This window comes from Cryptotermes secundus, unplaced genomic scaffold (assembly GCF_002891405.2).
Source record: "Cryptotermes secundus unplaced genomic scaffold, Csec_1.0 scaffold246, whole genome shotgun sequence".
Classification (NCBI taxonomy): Eukaryota; Metazoa; Arthropoda; class Insecta; order Blattodea; family Kalotermitidae; genus Cryptotermes; species Cryptotermes secundus.
In genome coordinates, this window is record NW_019742444.1 from 668208 (window position 1) to 686901 (window position 18694).

An 18694-nucleotide genomic window follows, 5' to 3' on the forward strand; every position below is an offset into this window, starting at 1 on the left:
TTACAATCAGTATTAAAAACACGATATACGCTCGAACTAACGAGGTGGGAGACACAGTTGTAACAATTGACTTGAGCAGCACACCACTTCGCATCCACCTGCGCACTCTCCTTCTCACTGGAGCAGCACTAAGGGCGATGGCACAAGGAGCGGGCAGTATTCCCCGACTCGGCCTGTCGTCTGCAGGCGGTGCAGTGATCGGTTTGAAGACTTGCTCCATAGATTAAATATATTATCAGCAGTTTCTGACGCGGCCGCCGAGTCGGCGTGCAGCATCGTGTGTCTTGCCACAAGGCTGCGGCCGACTCGGCAAAAACCACTCCGTGTGTCATCGCCCTAAAGGTGTAGGAGTAACGTTTGGTTGGCTTAGGTTAGGTTAGCCTTGCGCAGCACATCACTACGCACCTCCCTCATTAGGGCAGCACTTCGTGGGATTTCACCAACTCGTATCCATCAAAGTGTGAAGCTGTGTCTTCTCGATTTGCAGAGTTCACAAGCCAGTTAGGCCCGCCGCAAATTGAACCCAGCACAGGCCCAGCCCACGCCGAGCACACGCCTAGCCCATGGATCCCACGTCCATGGGCTGGATCGAGGTACCGCATATTGAACCCAGTACTGATCCACGTCAGCACCTAACATCATGGCATCCCTTGATCAAATCCTCATAGATTTAGACTCTGAGTCAGAAACTGAGNTGCTCGGCGTGGGCTGGGCCTGTTGTGTTGGTAGTGTCTGAAATCATATACCAAGTTCAGGGACATTTTGGAAAGAGACATGAATTGCGTGGTGTAATGTTGGTTGACATGTCGGTTGCCTAGTAACCGCTAGTAATAGGGTAATACCGCAAAGCATAAGAGTGTGTGTTTGTATACGGGAAGTGAATCGGAATGTCCAATATCTTGAGAACAAAATGTGTTATTATAGGAAACTCAGCAGTAGGAAAAACCGCCCTTACCAAGATGTTTCTGTCAGATGGTAGAGAATTTCCGAAGAATTATAACATGGTAAGATTCATATGTACGGGAATTAATGTGTGCATAGGAGTACTTACGAAGAAGGAAGGTTAGTACATAACATCTCATGCTGATAGTCAAATCATATCACACTTGGCAAAGAACTTAAAACGAAGATAAACCCTTGTAAAATTTGATCACATCTACATGAAAGCTTACTGGTTACTGTTTCAATACATAATAGAGACTGAGTTTAGTGATCAAAGTTATAACCAGTGTTTGCTGGTGGATCAGATGTTTTGAAGGGCTGATATTAATGGAAATAAATGTTGATAAGAAAATTGGGGATTAATGTGTGTGGTAATGTATCCAAATTTGCTTGTGGGGAAACTAATAAATTTTCTTCCTTGTCTTAGTAAATAAATTTGTATATTGTACTCATGATTTAAACTTTCTGTACACTTTGATAGCGAATTTCAATGTGGTCAAGAAAAGGAAGAGACAGCATACACTACTAATTATTTATCAAGAATTATCATGCGAACTCACCTTACTCAGAAAGTTTTTTTAAGTTTCAACCAGTCTGAATACAGTATAACTATTTTGTAACAATTTTTTTAACTGATGAGTACCAGGAATTAGTTAAATAATTTTCCTGGGGAGTAAAGCATGGCCAGCGCATAAGGCTGACAACCTTGCTGCCATCTTTGAGCCGATTGTCTAGATAATGTGGGACCCCCAACGTCTCACAGCCCTATGGGCCTTCATGGCCTGTTACAGGGATAGCTTTACTTCTTTTTTTTTAACTTACATGTTATAACATTTATTGTATTTTGGAACAGTTGCGATTTCGCTGTCAGTCACCACTTAAGATCTTAAATGTCAGCTTGGCCTTGTCCACTCCTTTGTCACTGTATGCCATTGTACTGTTCTCTTCTTGTGGCTCGGACTGCACCATCTTGCTGTGCATCCGTTTCTTTTGCATTGGTCACACATGTCTTTTCAGCTTGACTTTCAAGCTGACAGGCTAAGACTGTCTTCTCCTTGCCTTGCAACCACAGTTGTATGCTGGATATAACTTCGAGAATGTTTGGGTCATAACATAAACAGGCATTTCATGAAGTGGCTGGTCAACCTGTGCCACACTCTCCTTACTCCTTGCTGAATCCAGTGAATATTGAAGAAATAATTCAATGAAATGAAGTGTAATTAAAAATATTTTGTCATAAAATTTCCATGTGCATTCCTCTTGTGGCGTCACATGTATCTAGACAAGAACTTATTTTAATCTGTCTCTTGAGTTACCGTTACCAACAGCTGCAGTTATTCACTGTTTGAGTTGGCCACTTACTAACTGCACCAGTACACATGGCTTTTGATGCAACTTCAGATTCCACAAGCAAAGTTATGGGGTGTCAAATCTGGCGATTTTGGAGGCCAAACATTGTGACCTCAGCTCCCTGTCCACTGCCCAGGCCAGGTCACTTCTCATGTGCAGTTATGCCAGAATGGAGTGTGAGTGCACTGGGCAGGTTGACAATTAGATGAACTCAAATTGTGGATCACAGTAGCTATGATAATGATAACTCCAGAGATAGGCTAAAATAAGTTGTTCGCTAGATCTTTGTTGTGCTGTGGAAGGAAGGCTGATGGAAGTTTACTGACAGAAACTGTTTGAGTCATAAAAATGTAAAGTTGTCCCTGTGCTTAACTAATTAATCACTACCTCATAAATATGTATTGGGGAGTAATTGTATAGATCCACGTTTTCTTGACCTCGGCAGTAGTTGCAGGTGAGTGGTCAGCATCACGTCTCTGCTTCTCTACACCTGGGGAAAGAGCCCCTAGTACACATTGGATAGCAGGCTACATGAGCCCCAGGATTAGTCTGGACAATGTGGAGAAGAGAAAATTCTTGACCCTACTGTGACTTAAACTCTGACCCAGCTGTTGTCCAGCCCATAGCCAGTCACTATACCAACTGCACTATCCCGGATCCTTGAAAGAAAGTGTAGAAATCTGGAAATACTGGCAAATGAAACTAAGATTTAGTTCACATTAAAACTATGAAAATTCTTCATATGTAACAGTAAAAACCATGCTTTTTATGCATTTTTCTGACAATTCATGCCTCATCACATGCACGCACAGCAATATGGAACAGCAGCTCTGATTTATAGTCCTTTCTATCCCCATATAAATTGGAAAGTGATCAATGCTTTTGTCTTCCTACAAATTTAACCATCCTTTCATATCATACCTTGAAGTACAGAATGATCTGTTATAATACGTCATATAAGTATTATTAATATTTAATGAAGTAGTGCAAAATTGGAGTAGATACTCATAATCAGTAAGTTGTCACATGTTTATGGTAATCAAAAATATTCATACTTCGCATTTAAATCCATAATTACAACATATGTTTGAGGCTTCTTTTTCTGGTTTTTATATCAGCTTTGTGTTGCTTTATATATCACATTGCAGTAAAAAAATGTTTAAAAGTGCTTGTTTTAGCAAGTAAATCTAGTAAATTTTCTGTCAGCGGTTTTTAATTTTTAAGTTAAATACTGGTCTGTACATCAATGGAGAAAGTATTAAAAAATTAAAGTAAAAAAAAAGAAGAATTATGTTATTAATACTTCTGAATCGACAAAATTTGATATCACTGAAGCTCTTAATAGAAGAAATTAAAAGATTAAAAATGTATGTTTCCATAAGCGCCTTTTAAGAAAAGAAATATTTATCTGGATTATGGGAAATTCATCCTCAATCGTTTTTAATGTGTACGTATAGTGGAATACTATTTAAGAGTTAAAATTGTGAATGAATCACAAAGTCAATAGAAAGTCCGTCTAGTGTAACAATTTGTAGGTCACTTCTTTATCACTTCTGCCTTACATGTTTCGGTTTAATACAACCATCATCAGAGGCACATAGTACAATCATGAAAACATGAAAACATGAAAACCGAAACATGTAAGGCAGAAGTGATAAAGAAGTGACCTACAAATTGTTACACTAGACGGACTTTCTATTGACTTTGTGATTCATTCACAATTTTAACTCTTAAATAGTATTCCACTATACGTACACATTAAAAACGATTGAGGATGAATTTCCCATAATCCAGATAAATATTTCTTTTCTTAAAAGGCGCTNGAATGAATATTATATTTTAATTTTGTTCGTTTTGTCAAGTGCTGTACTTCTGTCAGTCAATCAATTCATATGATGGTCGGCACTTCTCAGTGATGTTTGCCACAGGTGACAGAACTTCTTTAGAGGGAATGGTCTTCTGGGTTATAATACTGTTTAGTTTGCAGACAGCTTCTTTTCTCAGAAACATCAGGTTCTCTCTGTACTACACAACCCGGAAGACTCTAATTTTCATAGCCACTGCTGTGAGAATCTCAAATCCAATATAAAAATTATTCTAGATTCTGTAGTATTGTGACATGTTGCCTGAAACCAGAATACTGGAGCGAGAAGAGACGGCCGTTGCTAGGCAACAGTATGGTAAACATCTCTTCATGGTGAAAAATCCACACACAACAATAGACGACCTGTTGAGCCATTGCTAGGTAATATGGTGTTTTCTATGTGGTCCATGCTGAGAGGCAGTCGAGAATGTGAATTATTTACAGTCAGGAGATGGCGGTTAGTTGCAGCTGGGAGGCTCTGGCTGGCAGGGGTGTAAGCATGGAAATAGAGGAGTCTCCATTGGAGAGAGCCATAACCAAGCAACAGCTTTTGAAGACATAGAAGACTTAGTGCATGCTGTAGTGAGAAGTTGAGTGCACAAATTAATGAGAGGTCTATAATTACTTGTAGTTATGATTTAATACACATGACAGTATTTCTAAACTGGTACGAAGTTAAATGATGGACAGAAATTAAGACATGAGAGCATGTGTGTAAATAACTAGTTCCTGTTGTTTACAGACATTTGGAGTTGATCTGAATGTGAAGACTATATCAATCCCAGACACAAATGACACTGTGGAAATGTTCATTTATGATTCCTCAGGGCAAGACCTTTACAAGGACTGCCTTTCAAAATATGTAAGTAAAGATAATGAATATTAAAATGACAAAACGAGTATCCATGATTTATTTAATCCGTCTTGCAGTGCATACACTCATTTNGAGTATCTTCGATAGATTCTTGAGTAAGTACATTATAATTTTATGTACCTTGCAGAGCTGTAAGAGAATTTTAGGAAATCGGATGTTAACCAGATATTAACATTGCTAGTTCATGTACTGAAAAAAAACTCCATGGCTTGAGTCCACAAGCAAACTATACTGACTGAGCGACCACTGGTTGTAGGTTAAGTTAGTGCCAACTTTAGTGGATCGTGTGTAGCGTGGTCAGTGCAATGAATCCCCACGGCTGTTAATTTTGGTTTTATAAACCAGAGCCTTTATTTCCTTGAAGTACTCCTCAAATATCCTATCGAGGTTGAGTGGACCCCATTCCAGACCCACTATTTCTCAGAAAATCTGATAGTGTCGGGAATCGAACTTGGACCTCTGGATCTGTAGACAGGAACTCTGACCACTAGACCAAAGAAGCGGTCAATTCACGTACTGATAATGATAAATGTATAAAGTATTAAGGTAAAAAGTGTTAGAAGCAAAGACTCATAATTCATATTTTAATTAGAACAGTCTTGTACTATATTATGTAAGGTACATATTTAGATGTGCATGTCTTTGTAGACAAGTGGTATGAATTCTAATCTTCAGACTCTTCTTTGAAAATCTCAAATTTTGCATACATGATTTGGTTCTAAATGCATATATTTTCATAAATATAGCACAGCGTTGCAGAGGATATCAGAAAGCACATGCACCATGTATGTATAGATATGATTCATGGATGAATATATTTTCAATATGGGAACAGTGAACTGTTGCAAATAACACATTCTCATTGATGGTACCAATAATGGTATAGATTTATACCCATAACTGTGCCATATCAAAGCTGCTGCAATAGACATGATCATTTAAAACCCAATTACGCAAAGCAATTGCAGGGACTGCAGTTCAAAGAATGCATTGACTAAGACCAACCACATTGAACCTTTTGTGGAAAGCAAGTTAGTATTACTCTCGCACTGCATGTTATCACATTTGGTACCACAGCAGCATTATTTAAAACAGTATACTCACCCAAAATCTTATCATTATACTTGACTCTACAGGCAGGGAAAGACTGATTTAGTCACATTCATTTTATTCTAACTTTTCTCATCGCTTTGCCACAATCTCTTCATTTAATTTGTGTCTGTTTTCCTTCTAATGTTCTCAGTGGCACAATCCGAATATCTTAATAGCAGTATTTGATGTAACATCCGAGTTGTCACTTGATTCAGTAAGTCAGTGGGTTGCACTTGTACGTAGCTCTGTACCTCAGAAAGCTGCCTCTACAACCCCTGGCGTTCTGTTTGGAAACAAGACTGACCTAGTAGACCGGAGAGTTGTAAGTCCCAAGAAAGGAGCTGCCATGGCAGAGAAACTTGGCCTCGTGTATTTTGAAGGATCTGCTGTAAGTGTTCAGTTATATTTCATAAATGTTTAATTATAAAATATCAAATATCAAGAAGTGGTAGGAAAACCAGCTCCCTTTATATGGCCAAGGAGCCAGTAAAATTAAGAAGAAAAAAATATTCACTAAAATTTCAGAAATGTGACTGACAGAAAAATATTTTAGAGCGTAGTGCACATGAAGTGTGGATAGCAAAGGAAGTATTTTAGCTTACTTTCTGGATGTGGTTTATACTTTGGATACATTGAACTGATATCCTAGTTCAGGATGGTCATTCTAGTTCAAGATATTAGCAATGGCTGTGAGATAGGAAAATAAACAACAGCCATTTCTAGGCAATGGGTCAATAAACACATTCCTGTGGCAATGAATGTGCAACAGTAGGATTACTGTTGGAAACAGTGTTTTCTACTCGGTGAGTGCAAAGAGGTCTAAGAAAGACAATTGGGGTGACCAAGTCAGTTGCAAGTTGAGTTCTGCAAGAGAGGCTGAGAAGAGATGGCATTATAAGCTGACAGTTCAGTTGTGGGATATTCACCAGGCAGTAATGATGTGAACACAGAAGCTGAAGAATCTCCACTGTTGAGAGCTTAAGTCACAACTAGTGAAGACACTGCAGGCTGCAGAAGACCTACTGTGTAGTATGTAAAATGTTGGAATCTGTGATGGTGTTATATTTATTTGTATGTAGTTACGACCTGTAAGTAGTCAGTAAATCTATTCACCAATACTTACCCTGTCGAGAGTCACACTTTACTTGTGCCAATATTAATGTGACATTATTAAATAAACTAACGAACAGACTTTCATTTGCAAAATTTGAGGCTTTCACGGCGGTGACTATGAAGAAAGCAGTCTTCTGGGCTTTGGCGCCGTGTATATGTGGTGTTAACCGACGTTTCGGAGGAACGTATTCTGCGTTACCGTGTCTCACGGTGTTGTTGCTTGCAGATTTACCTATACTTTTTCTTCAACCCTGAAGATGGGGGCGATACGTTCCTCCGAAACGTCGGTTAACACCACATATACACGGCGCCAAAGCCCAGAAGACTGCTTTCTTCAGACTTTCATTTATTAAGCAGTTTCAGTCAGATATCCTAATCAGAAAATGGGTCACAAGAAGTAGTGATACTGTAACTAACAAAGGTAAGATATAACATCTATGGGTGAAATTTATTTATAACAATGTACTTCAACTGAAAACACTTATTGTGACTGTAGTAATGCTATATAATCTTGACCAAAAAATACTTGTAAAAGAGTGAAAGTAAAGGTGAAGTTGTCCCATGGGGGAGTGGATCTATAGACCCATGTTTGCTTGACCTCTGCACTTGCTGGAGGTGAATGGTCAGCTTCACTTCCCGGCTGCTTTACCTCTGGGGTAAGAGCCCCCACTACCCATTGTATAGGAGGCTGGTGGACCCCAAAACTAGTCTGGATGACATGGAGAATTGAAAATTCTTGACCCTACCAGATCTTAAATACTTGTAGCCAAATAAAATTAATTGTTTTATTTCAGATTTTTATTTCCAGTAATTTTCTTCCATATAACAATTGTAGTGAATGACAAGCGTTTAAGGACACTTTGAACACAATGCATATTATGTAATTGTACACTCATGTTGTCTTCCATGAAAACTGACTGATTTTTTCAATTGATTTTTATTTTTGCAGTGTTTAATTTCTACCATCTTCATATATGTTTTTTCTACTTAATACATTAATTTCTTACAGAAAGAAAATCAAGGGATTGAAGAACCATTTTTCCTCTTAGCACATGAATGGCACAAGTTGTATAATGAGAAGAAAACTGCATTTGATCTTATTGCATGAAAGGATATACAGCATGGTGAGGTACATAGTGTGTTTAATAGAACAGACTACTAAGAGATATGGGACAAATAAAGAGGAACATTGGATGTTCTTGATTCTTTATAGGAAATAGTAACAAACCACATTTTTCTGAGATGTGGCAGAAAATAAATACAGTGTGATGGGTTTTTTCTTGCATTTCCTGCAGTCAGATGACTGCATGCTACTTCTTTGTGCTGTTACTACCACGGCTACGCTTGCTGCCTCCTCGAGTGTGGGGTTCACTTGGTGAAGTGTCAAGTGCAGGGTGACCACTATTTCCCATATCACAATTAGAACTTCCATTCAGGAAATGAGTGTTATCATACTGAAATAGTGCACAAAAGAAAATATTACAGCTTTTGCTTTACTTCATACCAAATTTTGTTAATAATGTAACACTTTTTATTTTCAATTTTAACTTTATTTTTGTGTTGCCAAATAAATCACGAAACCTGCGGTGTCTATTCTAATTATTATAAATTCATTTAATTTTATTACAGTACTATAAATGTAAATTGTAAATTGACACCATGTACATGGAATGGTAAGTTGAGGAGCTAATATGTGGTCATTCAGCTAGCCAAATTGCCCACCTTTTATGGAACCTGAATGTTCATTACTGTACAGCCTACCACTGGATCCTGTCCTGAGCCAGATAAATCTAGCTCACATCCTTGTAACCTCTAAGTATTTCTGTAAGATCTTTTATATTCATTCCATTATTCCATCTATGTATAGGTCTTATTTATTTTTTTCTGGCTAATCTTTTGCATGCATTTGCTCATTGCTACGTGCACTGCTCACCTCATCTTTCATTGTTTGATGTCTCTAATGAAATTTGGCAAAGAAAAAATTATGAAGTTCCTCATTACACAGTTTTCTCTGGCCTCCCATTATGTGTTATCTGTTAGGTACAAATACTCTATTGTCTGCCTAATCAAATTTAAATAATTTCATAATTATTATTCATGGAGTTAAGTATTTAAAAAATAAACAGAGACTTAAAGCTCAGTTTATCTGTCATGAGATTTGAGGTTCTCAGGGGAATGATTATGAGGAACATTGGCTTCTGGGGTGTGATGCCAAGTAGTCTCTAACCTACCCTGCAGATGGAGACAGCAGGTTCCTCTCAAATATTAATAATGAAGTACCAGACTACACTGTGTCACATCCCTGAAGACAGTAATCTTCAGTTCATCTCTCACTCACTGTAGTGTTATGCTGCAGGTTGCGTGCCAGTATGCTGTAGAGGCCTGATGGGAAGTCAGATGGCTGGAAGTCTTGTATCAGTGGTAGGTGATCCAAACAGTTTGATACAGCATTTAACATCTTGTGTGCCTTCCTGTCATTAGACAAACAAGGCAGTCCAACCTCTCGTGTTGGTAGGACCAGTTCTGCTGAAACTGCTGCATTCAGTAGTAGCTCACTGCCATCTGAAACCACAGATTTATACACGATCAATCATATTGCACAATGTTACATGTTGTGCAACATGATTGACCACGAATGGTGCAGATTGACAATTTACACAACCTGTTGTGTAAAATCAGAATTTGCTGATAATTTTTATACAGCATATCTGTTGCTTAACACACTTGCACTGTGAGTGGTGGTGGTGTTGTACAACTTGTGTCAGTTGGAATCCAGTCTTTGACAAGAGAACATCTTACAGTGAACATTTGACATGAGAAAGTTTAACGATTTAATGATAACAAAGAATTTTAGAGGGAGTTTATAGAATTGTACAAGGAGTTGCTATCCTTATGGAAGGTAAGTGAAATTTATAAAAACTGGGAAGTGAAAAACGAGGGGTACAAAATACTTGTAGAAAAAATTAATTGTCTGATACCACATGCAGAAAAGAAACTCTCTCTAGTGAAACTTTACCATCAACTTCAGTGGCCATAAATGGAAAACTCTATCTTTCCAATTTTTTCAACAAATTCAGTCCCCTGCTGCACCACTGGAGTCATCTGCTTCATAATTAGCTTAACCATCTCTATGGAAATAAATGACTTCATCCATTAGATCACTGTTTGAAATGTGTCTTATATAATATGTTTCTTAATATTCGAGAAAGGGAGAAAGAATGTATGTTTCTGTTTAGGGACAGCTGGGCACGTGGTTTTGATTCAGTGACACATGTTCTCTGAGCACATTTCAAGGACTTTGTGTCACTCCATCTGTTGGCAATGTGAAGCAGTTATTTTTCAAAATAAATAATTGTAAACATGATTGATAAATTATTCCTGCTGACATGATGTAGATATTGTTGAAATAAGAAAAGGATATACTGTACTGCTCAAGACAGTAGTTAGTTAGTTATTGGAGAGGGTGGGTTTCCCCATGCACTGAGACCTGTATTGGTCCATTGTGCTTCACTCTATGATTTCTACCAGTCTCTATATCCTACCGGTACTGGTGCTTACCATCAGTCCCACTCAGCCAGCGAGACCGGCTCTACTAGCTGAGAGGTATCTATAATGCTTCCCCCATCTACCAGAGGTATTAGAGACTGCTGTTGGGCGGGAAACGTCCGTTAATTTGACTCAGTGACCTCCTTAGGAGATATGAGGTTCTTTTACGTGCCGTAAAGCTACGACACGGGACCCACGGCTTAAAGTCCCTCCCGGAGGACTTGTTCCCTGAATTTTTCTGCCCTTAAAAATTCGACGACCTCCGCCGGGTATTTGAACCCGCGTACTATGAGTCATGAGGTGGGAACGTTACCTCTAGACTACGGAGGCCGCTGCTCAAGACAGTAAGTTGAAGGGCAGCAATAATATTCTGATCCTTTTGTAGCAGATCTCAAACATTTAAATTGATTCTTATGGGGAAATTATGTTCAGTTTATATGATTTCAATCTCTTTCACTTTTCTCTTTGGAAAACAGCTGTTTCATAAACTGCCGAGTACCTGTACTGGACATTGTAGGTTGAGAATCATACTCCAACTTCAGAAATATTGATTCTCTTTTTAAATGGCCATGAATGTAAGTATTTTGTTAGTTTATATTTATTATATGTGAGTAATGGCTGATATTTGGGAACAACAATAACAAATCAAAACCTGATTCAGGAGGAAATTAAGAGGAGATTGAACTCAGGTAATGCTTGCTACCATTCAGTCCAGAACCTTGTGTCTTCTCGTCTGCTGTCCAAAAACATAAAAATTAGAATATACAAAACTATAATTTTGCATGTGGTTCTATATGGGTGTGAAACTTGGTGACATTAAGGGAGGAACATAGACTGAGGGTGTTTGAGAACAGGGTGTTGAGGAAAATATTTGGACTGAAGAGAGATGAAGTGACAGGAGGTCGGAGAAAACTGCATAATGAGGAGCTTCATGACTTGTACTCTTCTCCTAGTATGATTAGAATGATCAAGTCAAGGAAGATGAGGTGAGCAGGGCATGAAGCACGAATGGGGGAGAAAAGGAATGCATATAGGATATTGGTGGGAAAGCCAGAAGGAAAGAAACCACTGGAAAGACCAAGGTATGGGTGGGTGGACAATATTAAAATGGATCTTAGAGAGAGGATGGGATGGTATGGATTGGAGTGATCTGGCTCAGGATATAGACCAGTGGAGGGCTCTTGTGAACATGGTAATGAATCTTCTCATTCCATAAAATGCTGGAAGTATCTGCACAATTGGCGGCTTCTCTTGAAGGGCTCAGCTCCATGAGTGAGTGAGTAATGACTGATGTTTCAAGTTCCAAGTATCTCACTTTTTTTTTCTCTCTAACAGGCAGGTATAAATTAGTATACGTATTTTTTTTCCACTCAACACACTATTTATTTGTAATAACTCATGGACTTGTATGTGGACTAATTTATAAACCTTAACACTGTTTGCAAATGCTCTAAAAGCATGATGTAGGGAGAGATAAGTATTTAATGATATAGATTTATTGTCAATATCAGAGCTCTTAAAAAGCTAATTGATATTATTAATAATAATAATAATAATAATAATAATAATAATAATAATAATAATAATAAAAAGAAAAATAAAACCATCATAATTTCACTTACCTGATTCTAAAACAAAGTAGCCTGCTAATTCACTGATACTGTGGAGGTGCCCCTTGAGCCTAGTCAGCAGGTACTCGTCTCGTTCACATAGTTTCTTGCAGAGCGACACAAAGAACTGCAACAGTTAATCATATCTAAATTCAGAAGTAGCAATATATACAAAGACTTATTTCTGTGCCTCTGTTTTCATTATTACAATATGACAGTCATGTGGAATACTGAGGTGGGAGCAGCAGTTAAACCATGAAATTATATGTAGAAATAGATGCTGAGACAATTTACATATTCAACAGTTGTTTCGTGTTCTATGAAATAAGTGTTCTCTTCCAGATTTTTGACCAGCTTATAATTTAGAATGTGCAATTCATGTATTGAATTTAGAGTACTGTGTCTGTGGTACTTCAAATCGAGCAGTTTTTTGCTTTGCCTGAAACATGTTGATGAAAACAAAATGCAGAAAACTGTCTTAGAATTTGAACCGATGCCATTTTTCTGGGCATTAACTAAAGGGATCTCACATATGCTGTGTTTCCATTCTGAATTAAACCTCATAGTTCCTCTAAAAGCTGTTAGATGGACATTTGTGAATTATGTATAAATTAACTGGAAGTCAATATGATGACATGTATCAAAGATTGCGAGACCATTTGCTAGAAGATTTGATACATATCCTTAGTTGAATTAAATGAAATTTGTTTTCACTGCAGGATACCCACGGGAAATGCAACTAACTGGTTTGTAATAAGGAGAAAATTACAAATTATAAATGTAGTATATCCCACATACCACAGTTCAAATTTCCATGGCATTCAGTGATATTCTTACGATACATTTTGTGCTTCATGTCATAAATTTGCCACTTGTAATTTATATTTCATTTTCTCTTCTGAGCTAAGTGGAACAATATAGTTTTTAATATATTGCCCAGGTTCATTAAACAGTCATAATTACCTGCTGATTGTTTAGTAGTTCTTCCCACTCTAAATGCCAACACTGGGTGGGGTAGAGGCATGCTGGCTGACCAAATAGCTGCGACTGACAAATGCTGCTTGATGACAGACAAGCCAATACCTCCAATTCATATATTGGCATGTCATTTGCTGCCATTGAAAGTTCAGGCATTAATATGAACTTCATCTTATATTTCATTCATTAATTATCCTTTGGTATTTATTATGATATAGTAAATAGTAAAAGTAAAGCTGTCCCTGTAACAGGCCGTGAAGGCCCATAGGGTTGTGAGACGTTGAGGGTCCCACATTATCTAGACAGTTGGCTCAAAGATGGTGGTAAGGTTGTCAGCCTTACGCGCTGGTCGCTCTTTACTCCCCAGGAAAATTATTTAATTAGTTCCTGGTACTCAATTCTGTTAGAGTCTGAGTCGACCCCAGGGCCATAGTGCGGCCGGAAGGATTAGGTGAATTGAGAAAATCAAATGATCTCATCGGGACTTGAACTTGCTACCTTCCATCTTGTAGCATAGTTACTCAACCAACTACGCTACCACATGCCCCTATTAATAAAGATATATTAACTGCTTCTCCTAGAAGAATGATTTATGCGTGAGTTCAAGAGTACAGTCTTCTGGGATGTGACGTCATAGACTCTGAGAATGGGGGCAGCTTGTTCCTCCAGATACTGGTACCTATCTACCAAACTACAAATGTCACATCCCAGAAGACTGGACTCTTCATATTCACACCTGTGAGACTCCAAATCTCGCGTATACATTTCATCTAATGGTTATGTTGTGCAATATTTTTGTTTGAATTGAAAATAATGTACACCAGCATACCAGAAATAGGCACTATGGATATAATTACTAACATACTGAAAATCAACTCAAGTATCAGTGAAACTACCCAAAATCAAATACACATCCTAAATGATTTCATGTCAAACAAACATTATAAACAAACAGACTGACTAGCCGTGGGTGCCATAACATCAGCAATATTAGCTGAAGCATATATTCAAAACATGGAACATGAACAAATATACCAAATATTAATAAAACACCAAATAATAGCATATTCTGGATACGTGGATGACATCCTTATAATCTATAATCAAAGAAAAACAAATAGACAAACCTTGACTGAATTCAATGAACAGTACTCCACTATAAAGTTTGCTATAGAAATGAAAGTACACAACTCCATAAACTTTCTCGAATGTGATTTCCATATATTCATCCTTTCATTTATTTACATTATAGTAATATATGTTTAGCCAAGTAACATACCAGCAGATTTTGTTAGACCACTTCCGCCTAACTGAATGCTACAAAAGTCCATCTGAATCTGATAGCGATGACCAAATGGAAGGGAGAGGGGATTGATGAGGCATTCACCAATGTCACACTTTAGAACCGGAGATGCTGAACCTGGTAGGTCAACTGAAGGGGGCAGGGATATACGTAGGTGCTCATGGTCAATGTCACAGTCCAGCAACCATGTCTTGAAAAAGCTCTCTAGTTCCTTCTCAGTTCCGGCAACTTGAACTAATACTACAAACTCTACTCCTTTTAGGAAGTTTGTGTTGATCTTTTGGCCTGGTTCTTCCATATTCCTTTCAGTAACCAGGTTACCCAACTCATTCTGTAACTGCACTACCTGTAATAGAATGGTATATAAATGTTGATTTGTATTTTTAATTTGTTGCTGACATATGTGATACAACATGGAAAGGATTAATATGTTGTAGTGATGATGTAAATAGAAGAAATTTGTGTATTAGAAGTGAAGGTTTATTGTAAATAAATAGAAATTCTGAAGAGAAATTTATTTGTTCCAGAAATTCCTCTACAAGATTTTAATTACTTAAGGTGACTTAAGGCGATTTGTTAAATGAACTGAAATGCCTGTGTAAAACTTTGAATATGATTCCACAATGATCTCTCATATAGTGATGTCATGTATCTGTCTTTTATTGTTGCTACATGGTTTCTTAAGAGCCAAATTTTGGATGCTTGTGGATATGTTTCATAAGAAATTGAGTTTTCTTGGCACATGTTTTGATTTTTTAGTTATAATGTTAAACCATGAACAAAGTTTTAACCCCTTTTTATACCATATAAATTCTGCATTCTGATGATACTAGACTAGCTGATTTAAAAGATCTTCAAATTGTGACATGATAGCTGAGAGCCAGAAGAGGTGGCCGGTGTTAGTTCATGGCGCAGTAAACATGTTCGTGCAGCAGCGGATACATACACAACAATAGGGGAATTACCAGAAACCGAAAGCTATTAATCAAGAGTCAGCACTCATCGATGGTGGTTAGCCGTGAAGCACAGGAATTTCCACTGTTAGAAACCACTACCTAGCAATGACTAGTGAAGCCACAACAAACCAAAAAGACTATAGTGCTATAGTTATTTATAGATTGTGTAAATTAGTGAGAGCGTTGTCATTTTTTGTAGTTACAAATTATGATCAATATATACAATTATCAATCCAAACCCCATGTTTAGTCACTAATATGTGACAATATATTACATTTTCATATGGTAAGTACAGAAATTAGTAAATTATAGGTACAGTATATGGGTTAGTGTCAATATGAAAATACTATATAGTTTCAAATGATTTTATATGATGTAGAACCAGTTTAGTCGTTCTCACTCTTGACACCGCCACCGTCCTTATGTTCTGATACTGCTACAGTTGATTCCTTTATTCCCATTGGCACTGTGTACTGTAAATGCTGAATTTTTTCTTCCCAAAATTAACCATGTTTCTTTCTTTACTTAAGAAAAAATAGCGGGCAAGCTTGTCTATCAGAATTACCTGAATCTTCTTAAGCTTTGCAATATTCATAGTCTTCACAGCCTCTTCTAGACATAGTTGGATATCAGAGCCATCCTTTGCTGTCACAAATGTTATCTGCATTTGTGGAGGGAACTGCCATTTGTTGTTACCAGACTGACGTGAGAGAAAACAATCTGTTACTTTCTGATGTTATGTAGAATCTCTTATTATAATGTTGAGCTCGATACAATTTGGGATCTTGTTAAGCTAACACACTGGAATAGTAGCTGACCATGTATTTTTTTCTTTATTGCTATTGTGGGTGGGACTATTTTATTATTATTATTATTATTATTATTGGAGGGGGTGGGTTTCCCCATGCACCGCGACTAATAGTCTATTGTACGTCCCCCTTTGATATTCTACCAGTCTCCATACCCTGCCGGTACTGGTGCTCATTATCAGCCCCGTACCCGATGCTTCCCCATCTACCGGAGGCATTGAAAACTACTTGGGAGGGAAACTTTTTACTTAATTTAGCTCAGAGGTCTCCTAGAGACATGAGGATCTTTTACGTGCCGTAAATCTACGACACTGGACCATGGCTTGAAGTCCCTCCCGGAGGACTTGTTCCCTGAATTTTTCCGCCCTTAAAAATTCCACGACCTCCACCGTTTTGAACGCGCATACCTTGAGTCATGAGGTGGGAAGGGGTGGGACTAAGTCCCTTGTACTGTGGCCACTTCCGGCCTATTGTACCAGCTCCAATGCCACCTTGTCCACCACAAATCCCACATGACCAGACCTGGGATCGAACCCGGGCCCCCGTGGTGGGAAGCCAGTGACTAACCGCTTGAGCTATGGCGCAGCCTAGCTGACCATGTAAGTACGCGTCATATCATATTTTTCAAAATAAAACCACTAACTTTCATGCGGTCCTCATACAATAAATGTAAAGTTCACATTGAAACATAACCCTTCACTTTTACCACATTTCAGTGCAGTGTTAAAGGAACTGCATTTATTGTCAGTCTGAAAGTAATGAAGACTTACAGTTAATACTGAATGTAGTCATTACTTACATTTCACAACAGTGTAAGTACTAACATTTACAAGTATTTAGTATTTGGAGAAGGCATATGAAAGATCCTGGTGTGTTCATGTAATAAGTGTGTGTGGGAAGTGGTGTGAACAGGTTCCATCATGTTTCTAGGCTTCTGTGAACCGAATATTCCTGACTGCAGATAAAATATATCTCAACACCATACAATGTTCAGTTGAAAAAATAAAAAAATTTAAACTCAAAAGCAATTATCCTGAATTATTTAATAGTTAGGAATGATATGATAATAATAAATTTGTTAATAGAAAGTAATGAGTAATAGTTAAATTGAAGTTAACTGACTGTTTTTTTGGCAATAATAGTGTTACAATTTAGTTTCCATGCACTCGTTTTAATTCATTCACAATAAATGGCAATCTGTTATCTACAAAAGATGAAATGAACATTTGGAAGACTGATATATAATTAACTTGAGCTATTTTCATTTCCTCCTTGTCAGTTAGATGAAGAAAGTAAATAATATAGGGTAATATACCACATGAAATTGCATGTGGATGGAAGGTGGTTGGAAATGTTTCAGAATTTATTAATCTTTTTAACCTTCTGGTTCTGATGCCAATGAATTCGTTAGTGGTTCATTTTTATTACCAAACTGTTCCATCTCTGAGATATTTATGCAAAGCCAAAGCCAAATTCATCACTCAAAACAAAAGTTACATAGGTTGAATATGAAAGTAGATTTTGTTGCATGAACCACTGAAAATATATAAGAAATATCAGTTAAATCTTACCATGATTTCAGATTTGGACTTGAAATCCTCCAGTAATGAATTTATTGCCAGATAAAGATAGTCCTTAAACTCTTGAAAAGACACTTTTTCACTGATTTTTGCCTGCAAAAAAATAGGGATATGTACTAGAATTACAATAATGTTCATTATTAAAAATAGTATAGAAGTTTCATATCTTATTCTTTGGAAACGATAATGCCACACTAATGTATGTTACCTGATATGAGAGAGAATTGAAGGCAGCTGAAATCTTGGAAAAGTTTCCTTGAATTGCCTCTAGACTGTACACATTTTGGAAGTTTTGGTTAATCATTGCTAATCCAAAAGCAGGAATACGACTTCCTCCTCGAATTGAACAAGCCAGCATCAAAACATTTTGTACAGCCTGTAAGAATACATTTGGTAATCAATATGATTTAAAAAATTTCTTCATCGATTTTCAGTTATGTTGAAGTGTAAAGAATACCGTAATAGCATTGCGCATTTGAGTTGAAGTCATGGGTTGTCCAACATCAAAAAGCAAATAATGAGCAGGCTGGCGGCTGAATGCCGCCCTGGTATCTGGCTTATAACGACTCATAACAGTTAATGTTTATTTCATACAGAAACGAAAGAACTTGAGAAGAGTTTGGCTTCGTATTAGACATTCAAACACTCGAAACATCCCACCATCAATGTCTGTGGT

The 18694-nt window shown here is 37.5% G+C and overlaps 2 protein-coding genes across 3 annotated transcripts; one reads left to right on the top strand and one right to left on the bottom strand.

Moving 5' to 3' along the window:
• Nucleotides 1-785: 785 nt before the first annotated feature.
• On the top strand, nucleotides 786-8362 carry LOC111873137 (intraflagellar transport protein 27 homolog). The gene is made up of 4 exons (XM_023867580.2): nucleotides 786-1004; nucleotides 4899-5018; nucleotides 6274-6510; nucleotides 8245-8362. The coding sequence occupies exons 1-4, from the start codon at nucleotides 888-890 to the stop codon at nucleotides 8341-8343; spliced, it is 573 nt and encodes a 190-aa protein (XP_023723348.1). The 5' UTR covers nucleotides 786-887; the 3' UTR covers nucleotides 8344-8362.
• A 165-nt stretch (nucleotides 8363-8527) lies between these two features.
• LOC111873136 (meiosis 1 arrest protein) lies at nucleotides 8528-18686 on the bottom strand. 2 transcript variants are annotated; one of them, XM_023867579.2, is made up of 9 exons: nucleotides 18476-18686; nucleotides 18227-18394; nucleotides 18010-18111; nucleotides 16195-16329; nucleotides 14649-15018; nucleotides 13355-13503; nucleotides 12404-12518; nucleotides 9574-9797; nucleotides 8528-8689 (listed from the first exon to the last, which is right to left on the bottom strand). In XM_023867579.2, the coding sequence occupies exons 1-9, from the start codon at nucleotides 18587-18589 to the stop codon at nucleotides 8546-8548; spliced, it is 1521 nt and encodes a 506-aa protein (XP_023723347.1). In that variant the 5' UTR covers nucleotides 18590-18686; the 3' UTR covers nucleotides 8528-8545. The 2 variants fall into 2 exon arrangements, 1 of the variants encoding a protein (XP_023723347.1); XR_002844354.2 differs by having other exon boundaries at nucleotides 8602-8689; nucleotides 9467-9797.
• Nucleotides 18687-18694: the final 8 nt, after the last annotated feature.